Source organism: Anticarsia gemmatalis, chromosome 10, assembly GCF_050436995.1.
Source record: "Anticarsia gemmatalis isolate Benzon Research Colony breed Stoneville strain chromosome 10, ilAntGemm2 primary, whole genome shotgun sequence".
NCBI lineage: Eukaryota > Metazoa > Arthropoda > Insecta > Lepidoptera > Erebidae > Anticarsia > Anticarsia gemmatalis.
The window spans coordinates 254,214-267,592 of record NC_134754.1 but is presented as its reverse complement, the minus strand read 5'-3'; the positions used below and the strand labels follow the sequence as shown (position 1 = coordinate 267,592).

At 37.0% G+C, this 13,379-nt stretch overlaps 2 protein-coding genes across 2 annotated transcripts; both read right to left on the bottom strand.

Annotated features, from left to right (window-relative positions):
• Positions 1-201: 201 nt before the first annotated feature.
• LOC142976050 (organic cation transporter protein-like) lies at positions 202-5,242 on the bottom strand. The gene is made up of 6 exons (XM_076119251.1): positions 4,922-5,242; positions 4,093-4,318; positions 3,536-3,791; positions 1,385-2,026; positions 862-1,043; positions 202-379 (listed from the first exon to the last, which is right to left on the bottom strand). Exons 1-6 carry the CDS (start codon positions 5,107-5,109, stop codon positions 215-217), a joined length of 1,659 nt encoding a protein of 552 aa, XP_075975366.1. The 5' UTR covers positions 5,110-5,242; the 3' UTR covers positions 202-214.
• Positions 5,243-6,122: 880 nt separating this feature from the next.
• On the bottom strand, positions 6,123-11,662 carry LOC142976044 (organic cation transporter protein-like). Its single transcript, XM_076119244.1, has 6 exons — positions 11,395-11,662; positions 9,411-9,645; positions 8,682-8,937; positions 7,826-8,467; positions 7,289-7,470; positions 6,123-6,873 (listed from the first exon to the last, which is right to left on the bottom strand). Exons 1-6 carry the CDS (start codon positions 11,595-11,597, stop codon positions 6,706-6,708), a joined length of 1,686 nt encoding a protein of 561 aa, XP_075975359.1. The 5' UTR covers positions 11,598-11,662; the 3' UTR covers positions 6,123-6,705.
• Positions 11,663-13,379: the final 1,717 nt, after the last annotated feature.

The window sequence follows — 13,379 nt, the reverse complement described above, 5'->3', positions numbered from 1 at the left end:
GTAGGTAAAGACTAGGGATGAAAAGAAGACTGCTTTGTTTCTAGAAAATTAATTCCGTTTCGACTTAATTTATGAAATAGCTTTGTACATGAGCGGGGGCTTTTGTTTTGTACAATTTACAGATTAAATAATAAACCTTAACAAATATAAATAAAAAATAATTTATTTGTCAATACCAGTCATATACTTTTTATTTTTCTCGCATCTCTAGTAGTTATTTGTCAATTTTGTTATCTTTGAGGCCAAGTTTCTCAGCTTCTTCAAGAGTATCAGGTAGCTTGGTGCCGAGCGTCTCCGGCGTGAGGAAGATCAGTAACCCTGATAGAAGCGCCATACTGCCGAATAATACGAAGGGCAACTCTTCAAACCATTGTGCGCCCTGAAATATTATAATATTTAACCAAAGAATTATAATATATGACTATTTTAAATGCTTTGTACTAAGTTTAAGAAATAAAGGTTATTTTGAATTTGAAAACTTACTATTTACTTTTCAAAATAGACAACATGTATTTACCTATCTCATATATTGTATCTATCTCAACGATACATATCTATAGCATAATCTCCGTGGATCAAAGTACACCTGAAGGGCAATTTTCTACTCACAGTATTATCGACAATTTGACTTTTAAAAATACTTGTCGTAAATGAACTAATAGTTCTTGTGAAAAACGCTGAACGTGCAAGAAACAAATTATTATGCAAAAAAAGAAAACTAAAGGTTGTAGATAGGATAGTTATATTTATTGGTGATAGAAAATCGGCCTTATGATGATTCATCATCAAAAATTACTTACCGATATGACCCGCGTATATCTTTCTAGGAAAAGAAACACCTATATAAATGAAGGAACTTACAAAGGCAGGCGTGAGTGGCGCCAGAATGGATCCAAATCTGCCCATCATGGACGAGAAGGCGAACAGTCTGTGTCGATACTTGGTCGGGTACAGCTCGATAGTGTACACGTACACTGACACTATCACCATCGCGATACTGGACTTGGCTATGAGGTACACTGCTAGTGACACTGCGGGCATGCCTGAAAATTAGCAAAGCAGAAATAATATTTTGATAATAATTAGTGGACCGGCGATAAGAATTAAAATATAGTTTGATCACTGGGTATTAAGCTATCACCATGTTATGAATCGGTAATCCAGTCTGTTTAGTTCATTTCATATACTACAGTAACTGATTTCGTTTAGTACACATGATTGTATAGAAAACAAAATTTAACTTGTTACTGCTTTACTATGGCGCATAGATCCGTGCATGGAAAAGTTAGGTCACAATGCTAGCATAGTTTTTATAAGATCACAATGCATTCATCTAAAATCTATATAACAACTCTAAACGCTGCTAAAGAAACGGAATTCTTACCTTGTGGCATAAAAACGTACGCTGTTTGACAAGCAGCGCAAGTCCAAAACGCCATAATCAGCACCGGTTTTCTTCCAATCTTTCCCATCAAGTACACTGCTAACCAATACCCAGGGATCTCCATCGCAGCCACGGCTATATAGTTTACATATTTATTCCCAGACATATTTATGGAATTGACCGACAAGCCGTAGAATGTGAAAGTACTGGTGATCCACCAAATAGGAGATACGATACATCGGAGTAGCACCCGTTTGTGTTGAAAAACTAGAATGACAAGTGACGGTTCATTATTGGTCTTCTGTTCTTTTGTCTCTGCCTTCCTAGCTCCCTCTTCTACTGTTGTCCTTAACTGTTCCAAAGATTGTTCAGATAATTTCTTTCCATTTACTTTAGCTATCTTCTTTAGTAAAGCTTCCGACTCCGCGTATCTTCCCTTACTCATGTACCATCTGACTGATTCGGTTGCTATCCAGAAGTATGACACTGTGAGTAGTTGAGGGGTGTATAAGGCAAGGGTGAGATTTCTCCAGTTAGGTACACACCATGCGATTATTCCCATTAGTACTTCTCCGAATGCGAATATTGTGTTCAGTGAGGCTCCGGCTGCTACTCGGTATTTGGGCCCGACTAACTCCATTACTGAAAAGTTACAAAAATTAAATTGTATTTTTTTTACTTTATTCTATTAGCAGATAGGGTACTTCAATTCAAGTTTTGCTTATGGTATTTTATTTTTGTCGTTTTGTAATAAATTGCCATGCTACCGAAACCAGAGTCATGACAGATTCTTTGAATAATCTAACAGCCAACTAAACTTATTAACACAAAACCCGAGGTTCATATCCTACCTCTAACAGCAGGGACGGCAATCGGCTACACACTAAAACTTAAATCACAAAAGTCATCGAAAAATATATTACTAATATTTAAATCTGGGGGCACGGAAGTGCCCCCGCAAGTCGAGCAAAAAAAAAGCGGCACGGCCGTAACATCCTTTTCTCGAAGCAATTCGGCCTACTTTTGACACCCCTGTAATTTCGTTGTGGATAAAACAAGAAGCCTGGATTTTCAGCAACTAATTAGTCATTGTATAAACACGGTATATTTCAAATTTCAGTCAATTTGAACCAGTAGTTTAAGAATGACAACTTGTTAAAATTTTGAATTTTGTCACTCACTGATTCACTGACTCACTGACTCACCGATCATCAAAAGTCTAAGGTACTTCTAACAGACTTAGAAGCTTAAAATTTAGAATACAAATAGGGTTTAGTGTCTTAATCATGGGAAAAATTTAATATTTTCTAATTTCGATCCAGTTTTCTAAATACACCAACTGCAACAATAACTTTGTAATCTCATATAAATGTATAAGATTACAAGGTTACATTTGCAGTTAATGAATTAAATTATTATTTCTGTAGAAAATAAAATAAATAGGTGTAAATAGGTAACTACTATATGAGGCATAACGGGAGGGGGTATAGGGTGGGTAAGGGTGTTTAGCCCATGAAACTGAACAACATTCCCATAAGAAAATATGTTGATTTATGAAAAACAAAACGTCTTTCCATACAAATTGGACCTATGTTCGCTCTACAAAAAGAAGTGAGATGCCATCAAAAACATTCTGTAAAAACCTCAAGTCTCGCCGTAAAAAGTTGTAAGATCTATATAATACCAAGTCGATTAATCTATTTAGTCTCTACTTAAAAGACCTTCTGTCTTAAGTTATTACGTATGTTATTATCATGCCAATTTAAAAAAAAAATACCTCTAACACAAATAGATCGACTTGGTCATCGCAAGAAAATACAAATTCGCCATTAACATTTCAGGAGCATTAACTTCTCGCCATGCTGTGTAGTATGATACATACTAATAATAATCAAATCATGCGATGGCCAGGTCAGTCTATTTGTTTCAGAGGTTTTTTTTTTAATTAGCATGATAATAACATACGTAATAACTTAAGACAGAAGGTCTTTTAAGTAGAGACTAAATAGATTAATCGACTTGGTATTATATAGATCTTACAACTTTTTACGGCGAGACTTGAGGTTTTTACAGAATGTTTTTGATGGCATTACTTTTGCTATCATAGTTTTCGAACATTAGACATAGTTTTTTTTTTCAAATTCTACTTACATAAAATATAAGCACAAGAAAATCCCCCAGCGCCAAACATAGCTTCAACAAACTCTGACACAACAAAGCCGATGTAGGTATGAGCCCAGTATCTGGCGAGGCCGAGCCAGCCGGTGTTGAACGCGTTGAAGGCGAGCGCCACGCGCCGCCCCCAGCGGTCCGAGATGTAGCCCGTGATGGGCAGCGCTAGTAGCGTGCCGAACGTACGAACTGTCCCGATGGAAGAACGACGCCATTCGTCGCACGCTAGCCCGTACTGAAAAGTATTAAAAAATACAGGTGTAGAGTGAATAATATCACGGCAATTATGCCGCTGCAAAAAATGCTAGTGCCTACTAATTTCTTCACCCAGGGTTTAGTTTTCAGAATGCTTTTTAAGTCACATATTGGCAAAATCGGTTGCATCGCCAAACGCCACGCTGAATTTGAGGTCTATCAGAACAAATCAGAAGCTTATTAGCACTACGCCCAATTCCAGATGTGATCAGAGTCCTCATGATTGCCAGTCATACTGGGGTATTATAATTAAATATAAATTTAACGTATTGGTAACTCACATCATAAACCACAGTATTGGTATTTTCATACACATATTCTTCACAACATTGCAGTACATCAGGGTTAAACAAACTACTCGGGCAAGTCTTGTTGGCTACTTCAACCGTAGTGTTAGCAAAACGCTGGCAGTTGTCGAAGGAACTCGGACCAGTGGCTGGAACTGCATTGGAGAGCCAAACTGGTGACCACTCTGGTTGGTCACTGTCGCATTCTGGGATCAAACACCTGGAAGTAAACTTTGAATGTTTTATTCAAACACAAATTTAAAGCGGAGAAGAGGAAATAAAAGGGCAAAATTCTTGAAAAAGAAATATACAGACTCAAAGAATTTGAAAAATTCATTACCTTACTAATGTTTCTCCGTATAAATCAATGAACTTAAAAAATAAGAGGAGATAGTTGCAGTCTTGGTCATACCAATTTTCATTGAAACCTCATAGAGCTGAAGTAGATGATAACAAAGCCGTCAGCTTGTAGTTTCATAATCAACAGTTAGTCCAAAATAAGATAAGTAAATTTTCAATGACTTGCACTTTTTAAATTAAATCAAATTTTCCATGATACATAAAGCACACATACACAATCTTTTCATTTAATACAGTGTTTCATAGTATTTTCTCCACAATTATAAATTAAATAGCATCCCACCCCTGCCCAATCCAGGCTTATTTTACCAAAATACACACGTTTTACTTTAGAATCACTCTATTCATTGGTAAAAACTGCTTAAAAATCCGTTCAAAAGATTTTCAGTTTACCACAAACAGACAGACAGATGAGACAAAGATAAATATTTTATAATATGTAGTGATGAATAAAAAAACTTACCTAGTACTCGTCCGGGCAGTAGTGAACACATACTCCACACCTCCCCAAGTGGCGAAGATAGCTACACTCATAAACAGCAGTAACATCCGCGCCTGATACTTGCCGAACTGTCCTATTTCTTCCACCAGGATCGCGTCCAGGTCTAGTTTCTTTTTTACTTCTCCTTTGACATCATCTCGACCCCCCATTTTTTGACCCTTTTCTTGGGCTTTTGCTATTTTTGATAATGTTACGACTTAAATAGTGATCTTTAATGTATTGTTAAATAGATTTTTGTTGATTTTTCTTCGTGTGTGGTATCTGTAGCTCTTTCTTTGATAATTTCGGCCGATTTGTCTTTTCTGAATGCGAAAATAATACTCGTATCGTTAATGTTTGCGTCAGTTATCTAATATTTGTGATAAACTAAGACTGTATGACATTATTTTAAGATATTTGAAGAGAGCATGATTGTTTTATCTGATTGTGATGTTAACCGTCTTATTTTTACCTCCCGCGGACTGATAATTGATTCCTATTTTTAAATGATAGTCTGTTTTTGTATTTTGCACACAATTCAGTTTTAAATTATATATAAATAAATGAAGTATAATTCTACAATAATCAAATCAAAAATTGCCGGATTTAAAAGTTTTTAAGAAGTGTCATATAAATATAAATTCTTGACGGTTTATCATTACATTAAAAAGCAATTCGATAAAGTATTCATAACTCTCTCTTTTTCTATAACTAAAAATAGAACAATTGAAGCGTCTATAATCGGCCTATAGACATAAAACTAAAATCTAGTTTTACAATCATCAAACAACAGAAAATGCATGATCATGCGTTCCGATATTCTGCGGGTTAAGTACCGATAGCTTTGTGTAAGCTGTTGGCATAATAACGAATTTACGTCGTAAATTCAAGTAGCAACATCCGTTTCAACAGAAAACGGACAAGAAATATTATAAAAACCATCTCTTATTGGCCTGCTTTGATAACTTCGATATAATATTATGTGGATAACAACTAGTATAAGAGACGATGGGACGAGTAGATGAGACTAGTCTGATGGAAGGTTTCCAAACCTGTAGTTAGATGATATTAGATGCAAAAAATACGTACCACCAAAAGGAAATGTACACACAAGTGTGGTTGAGTAAGTATATGGAATAATACATTGTGATTAGTAGGTTATTTTTTTATTTTATTTTTTTTATATACAAAAGTTGCAACAAAATATACAGTCTTCATTCATATCCCTATACATACGAAACAACATTTGATTGATACTAATGGTTATTTATCATCTTCTCTGGTCAAGTGTAAACAGAGTATTTTAATCACATATAAATTTTAAAAAAATATTAACATTTTTGGAACACCTCACACACGGTCATCTGATTCAAGTACTAACTGAAACTAAGCAGAGCTTGTACTATGGTAACCAGATAACTGATAAATATTCTTATATACTTCTAAATACACACTTATACTATAAATTTACGACCAGGTTCAGAACAAATACTCTTGCTTAAATATTTGTCCCGGGTGGGATTCGAACACACGGCGCTACGGTTATTGTGGCGGGATGACCACGTTAACCACTGCGCCATATATTATGTGTAGTTAGTTATTTATTTACGTGTATCTTATGATCGATCGATTAAATATTTCTTGCTGTAGTAACTGGCACCCATCGACCTAAACCAACAAATTTTGCAGGCGTAATGAAACCACCACAAAAACTCCTTAAATTCGGTATTAACTTAATTAATTCTAATATTTCTAAAGCGACTGGATCATATTTTAGCTGTCTTCTTATTCTTGCGTCCGATATTCTCTGCATCTTCGAAAGTTTCTGGCAGTTTAGTTCCTTGCGTCTCCGGCGTCAGGAACACGAGGGCACCGGACAATAATGCGAAACTGGCAAACATGAGGAATGGAAGCTCTTCGAACCATTGATGACCCTACAACATGAAAATGTTAATTAAAGTACGTAGCATTTACATAAATACATAAATTCACGCATAGGTGTAGACAGAGACTCAAAAACTTGGTATGATCCTTACAAACTTTGATTGCTTCAATCACTTCCATGCATCTTGTTATTTTATAACATTTGGCTTTTATATTACGTGAGATATATATTTAAAAGATAAAAACTGCCCACTCTTTTTGGCAAAGAAGACTGTTATAGTTATGATTTAGTTTTGTAAGATAAGAGTTTTTCACAATTCGGATCACTGAACAATCCACAAATTATTGTTCCGGGTCTGGTTGTACTTTGTGTCCGTTTTTTCTATATTTGTAAAATTCCCCGCGACACAAGAGCAATTCTTAGTGCGGAAGTTGTCTTTTAAAATGAAAAAACAATAAAATTACTATAGCCGGTGTGAGTGGTGCAGTCATGGAGCCGATCTTGCCCAGCATGGAGGAGAAGGCGAACAGACTGTGTCGTCGCTTGGTGGGGTACAGCTCGGCCGTGTACACGTACAGTGACGTCATCGCCAGCGCGATCGTGTACTTGCTGATCAGGTATACTATCAGCGATACTGTGATCATATCTGAAATTAAAAGAAAGTTGATCAAATTGTGTGACTCATTGGCATGAAACGCTTTCAATAAAGATCTTACAAGTATTTTTATAACTTAATGGGGACGTCTCAATTTTGTGAAGCATGACAATGTTTTGAGTAACAGGAGAAAACAAGCAACAGGAGATGATCTTTAGTCGCATAGATTTAAATTATAATGTTTGGATGCTATCGCTAGCTTTATGGTTGGTAAGTGGATAAAGCAGCTTTTGCTTTGCATGTAATATAAACTAGCTGCAAATATTCTACAAAGATTTATACTCCCAAAAAACAAAAATCACTAATCCTCTCTTAAAAATAAATAAAGATAGATAATAGCATTTACCCTTTGATGTGAATATGTATGTAATCTGACAAGCCGCACACACCCAATAACACCCGATCAGAACAGGCTTGCGTCCGATCTTCCCTAGCAGGTACACCGCCGTCCAGCCACCAGGGATCTCCACCAACGAGACGGCAACGAAGTTCAAGTACCTATTACCAGTTAAATTGACAGAATTCACTGACAGACTGTAGTAGATGAATGTCGATGTGATCCACCACACAGGGGTCACCATACAACGAAGCAGGATTTGCTTATGACGGAACACTTGCACAATCAGCCACGGCTCTGCGCTCTTGCGTTCAGCTTCTATCGCCCTGTTCTTCGCTTCTTCTTCAGCAGATCGTCGCAAGACCTCTAATGACTTATCAGACAATGTCCTGCCGTTGACTTTAGCCACTTTCTTAAGTAACGCTTCCGATTCTTCGAAACGTCCTTTGCTCATGTACCAGCGAACTGATTCTGGCGCAAACCAAAAGTACGACAGGGTGAAGAGCTGAGGAAAGTATAGCACCAAGGTAAGGTGTCTCCAGTTCGGAACAGCCCAAGCGATCAGTCCCATCAGCACTTGACCGACGGAGAAGCTAGAGGTAACGGTCGCAACAGCTGCTACTCGGTATCTTGAACCCACGAACTCTGTAACTGTTTTTGAACACAACTTAATTATTCAAGCATAAGATAATAGTGATGATAGCACTTGCTAAAACATGATGAAATCTTGCAGGTGTAAATTTATAAAATAGATTTATAAGGACGTGCAAAGTCCCCAACCCGCATTTGGCCAGTGTAATGCAGTCAAGGCCAAATGCGGGTAACCCCTAACTCGATATTTTGAAACATAGTGAACTATACTCACACAAAATATATAGACTGGCGAAACCTCCGGCGCCGGCGACCGCTTCAATGAACTCAGAAAATACGAAACCAAAGTAGGTATTGGACCAGTATCTGAGGATGCCGAGCCAGCCAGTGTTGAAGGCACAAAGACTGAGTGCCACGCGGCGACCCCAGCGGTCTGACGCAAAGCCAGCCAGGGGAGCCGCGATCATGCTGCCTATCAGTCGTATGGTACCTATCAGCGATCTACGCCATTCGTCACAAGCCATTCCAAGCTGAAACATAAAATGGTTATTATGTAATTGATTGGGTTAATAAAAAAATCGTACACCTAAAAGGTTCATTTTAATTGCTCAGGCTGTGTAATTTTTTGTAAAAAAATTTTGAAATTGCAATAATTACAAACTGAAGATTTTCATTAGGCACTCATTTGATATATACGAAACTGTGACATCAGTACACCGTGTTTCTATACTAAAATGTGTTATTGACTTTTGATAAAAAGTAGCTGATTTGATTGGTATTATCCATTATGTAAAAACGTTTAAATCTTGCAAGTTTCGTCACACGAAGAATGCCAGCGACTACGTCGAGGGAACCAAGCAAAATCACACGTGAAAAACACCTATTTAGACAACTAGCATGAAGCGGTCAGATATAGGGAGCATTCGAGGAGTTTAGGATAAAAATGGTTCATCAACGAGATAGTATACAGTTATAAACGTAAATATAATTTCAATAAACTCACGTCATAGGCAACCGAATGGGTATTTTCATAAACATATTCATCACAAGGCAGTCTCGTGTCCGTATCAAAGAGCGTGCTGGGACATGTGTCGCTCTCCACGAGTCGTGATAACGCCGAGACGTTGCCGAATCGTTGACAATTGTCCACAGAGCCTGTACTGCTGACTGGCACCGCGTTTGACAGCCAGTATGGCGACCACTCCGGTTGATCGCCATCGCACTCCGGGATCAAACATCTGGAATTCACCATTAGACTTATATTATCGGACAACTCACTCATGGTCATTCGATTCCAAACTAAGCAAAGCTTGTATTATGGTAACCATATAACTTATAAACATACTTCTTAATACGTACTTATATAGAGGTATATACAATAACAATCAGACTCAGAACAGATATTCGTGCTCATCATATAAATATTTTGTCCTAACCCCACGCGGCGCTACAGTTATTGCAGCAAAGTGACCACGTTAACCACTGCACTTGAAATATAAAATTAGTTACATTCAACCTATAAGTTAGGTTGGTTTCAAGTTGTATCCATGCGCTACATCTGTCAATCCGATGTAATCCTGTTCTAATAACAATACTCTTAAACAAAAGATACTAAAAAACCGGCCAATATTTCAGATTACTGCGTATGCCTACCAGAAAACTAATTTCCGTATTCAATATGTAACCGTATTATATATCTGATCTCTAAAAATATCAGATCAAGTTGTAGATTGTGTCTCATCAACAGCTTGATCAATCGTCTTACCAAAGATAAGCATACCTGTGTACGCATAGTACGGAACGAACTGGTACACAAATATATTACATCGGGGAAAAAGTCTTTTCGCATTATAGTATGTATGAACTTTGATAAAATCTCTTTGGCTTCAAGAATTACAAATGAGTACATGGTTCATTCGGTTTCTTTCAATGAGCTCGTGAGGTATCCAAATATCGAGCTTTTTTTTATAGAGAAAAGATTTTATTACAAGTTCATACATACTATAATGCGAAAAGACTTTTGCCCCGACCTAATATTACGTCTAAGTAGTAGTGATGTATGTGACGTAACAGACAACGATGTAGACGATAAAGTATCTGTTATCATCAACATCGATACAAACATGCCGATAACAGAGGATCAGTAAAATGAGATGAATACAACGCGTGTATTGACACGTGTATGTTGCTTTAAATACTCATCAGACAAACAATTAAAAAAGATTTGGCAATTGATACATTATCTGCCTTTCTTCCAACTATGTTGGAGTCCGCTTCCAGTCTCACCGCATGTAGTTGAATACCAGTGTTTTACAAGGAGTGACTGCCTATCGGGCGTCCACAACCCATTAACCTGGTTTATGACACGATACCTACCCTTTGGTAAGACTGATTGTCAGACTTTCAAGCTTCTGACTACTGTTAACGACTAAAAGATCTTTCACCCATCTACAGAACAACCTCAGCAAGCGGATCTTAACCACAGAGATCGATCCGCGCGGCTGTTGTTAACTAAGCCACGAGCTCCTCGTGCCGATAACAGAAGATCAGTAAAATGAGATGAATACAACGCGTGTGTTGAGACGTGTATGCTGCTTTAAACGCACAGACAAACAAGAAAATGGAGGTCCAATTATAAAATTGCTACAAAACCCTTTCCTAAACCCAAACCCTCCTAATTTTGTCCATTCATAGACCTGATTTTTTTTTATTAAAGGCCTTTGTCGAACAGGGGGAAAAATTAAAGGCTAATAAAAAAAATCCCAAACCATACTTGGCCAGCGTGGTGGACTCAATATCCAACCCCTCCCTCATTACGAAAAGGCTATTCCCTACTGGGTTTCTCATAGTACAATTTGTAGTAAATGATTTTTATTTTATTTCTATTTTTTATATTTATTTACTTCATATGGAAACCGTAGTACGTCTAGCAAGGAATCAAAAAATAAACATAATTAACAAAAAAGAAAAAGGATTTCTTTATTTACCTGGTGCTGATCCTTGCTGTAGTGAACACATACTCGGTGGCGCCCCACGAGAGCATCGCGCTTGCTATTACAGTCACTATCATAGTCCTCAGCTGAAACTTGCCGAAGTTACCTATTTCATTCTCCAGAATCGTATCTAGGTCTACTTTATGTGGATCCGCTTCCACATCTCCCTTCACTTTCAATTCTTCAATTTTACTCATTTTTGTACCTATTCTATCAACCACTGGATACTATACTGTTCAATTGAAATTCTCGGTGCAATATATTGAAAGACTTGAGATGACTGATAAAGAATCTAGCGTCGAATCTGATAGGTATAAGTAAAAATAATGTTATCTTTGATGGAGCCTTACCTTGATGTCAAAATAACTATTAAATCTTTTATCTTTACATCACACCTGTCTGAACCACGTTTCCCAAAAACGCATAATCATATCTTAGAGGCGCATTTTATTTACTAATAGACTAAATTCTTGATCAATTAATTATAAAGAAAATTTGGCAAAATCTTTATGTTTTGATTAAATTGCGTACTACATCGTTTTTTTAATGCTTAAAAATATTATCAGATTTTTAAATAGCAGCACAAAATTTTAAGTAGAACTTAAAGATTCTTACTTAGTCCGTGTTATTAAAGAACCAGCTTATTATGATAGTTTTTAGAGCCAAACCGTTTATAACACGCTACCCTTCGGTAAGACTGGTTATCAGACTTTCAAGTTTCTGACTACTTTTAAGGACTGTAGAAGATCTTTGAAAATGACAGCCGGGACCCATAATTTAACATGCTTTCCTAAACACGGAGAAACTCGGCACATATTATTATAAGATGGTCACCCATTCACGGAAAAAAATCGGCAAGCGTGGCTTAGCCTCAGGGATCGAACCGCGCGGCTTAACTTAGCCATTTAAAATGATGAGACATTTGAAATGATAATAAGACATTTAAAATGTACTTTAAAATTAATTCTTACGACACCGGCTAGAAGAGAGCTAGCTGGCTGTCGATAGTCGATAATGGTAGAGTATCGGAGTGCTGAAGGCTGTCACCGCGAAACTCCACGTGCTATCAAGTAAATTCTGAGTGATTTTCACGTCTAAAATGAACGATATGTTATCAACGTAACCTTACTATGTCGGAAATAAACATTTGAATAACATTCTTACAAGACTTTCGCTAATCTGCATAAACCACGTCTCAAGTTTCTCCTCAATAAGTAGCGAAAGATTTTAATAAATTAACTATATATGATATCCTGATTGATGATTCTGAAGTTACGTCTGTATTAGAAATAATTATCAGTGTGAACGAAAATATCGCGATGCAACCTTAAAAAAACGGATATAACATTCCAAACCGGCACTTGCCTATCCCCAACAAGTACACCAACACACCATGACGCAGCGGGAAAATGTGATTGCGATGCGGTCGCGATTTGGTGGAATGAAACACGTAAAACATAACAGCGGCAAAATGTGGTACGTATGAATTTTATTTCATTTCAATAAGCAAAATGCACCCGAACACGTGTTGTCTTACGGTGTGGTTGTGGTTGTCACCGAGTTGTGTAGACTATTTACATTCTAGATTCAAATTAAGAGTGATTTATCGAAAACGTATCTACGTACTGTAATAACAAAGGTCAAAGTTGTCTGTCGTCGTAATACATCATAACACAGTCGTATGCATGTTTAAAATGTCCTAAGTGCAACTTTGACAATAGAGATGAAATTCTTACTGTTTTGACGGTGTCAAGCGAATTATCGGCAAAATGGGTCATAATTCAGTTGGTTCGATAGTACGTCTGAAATAACTGATACCGAGAGGAGACCTTCACCCTGTAGTAAAGTATGTATGTATTTAGATTTTCTCAAGCGGTGCACATTTTTATGTATACAATAATGTCATAACAATATGCAATAACTGCAGATAGTGTCGTTTTTAAGCCTGTCTTTAGCAAGTGACAAAATTTCACTAAACC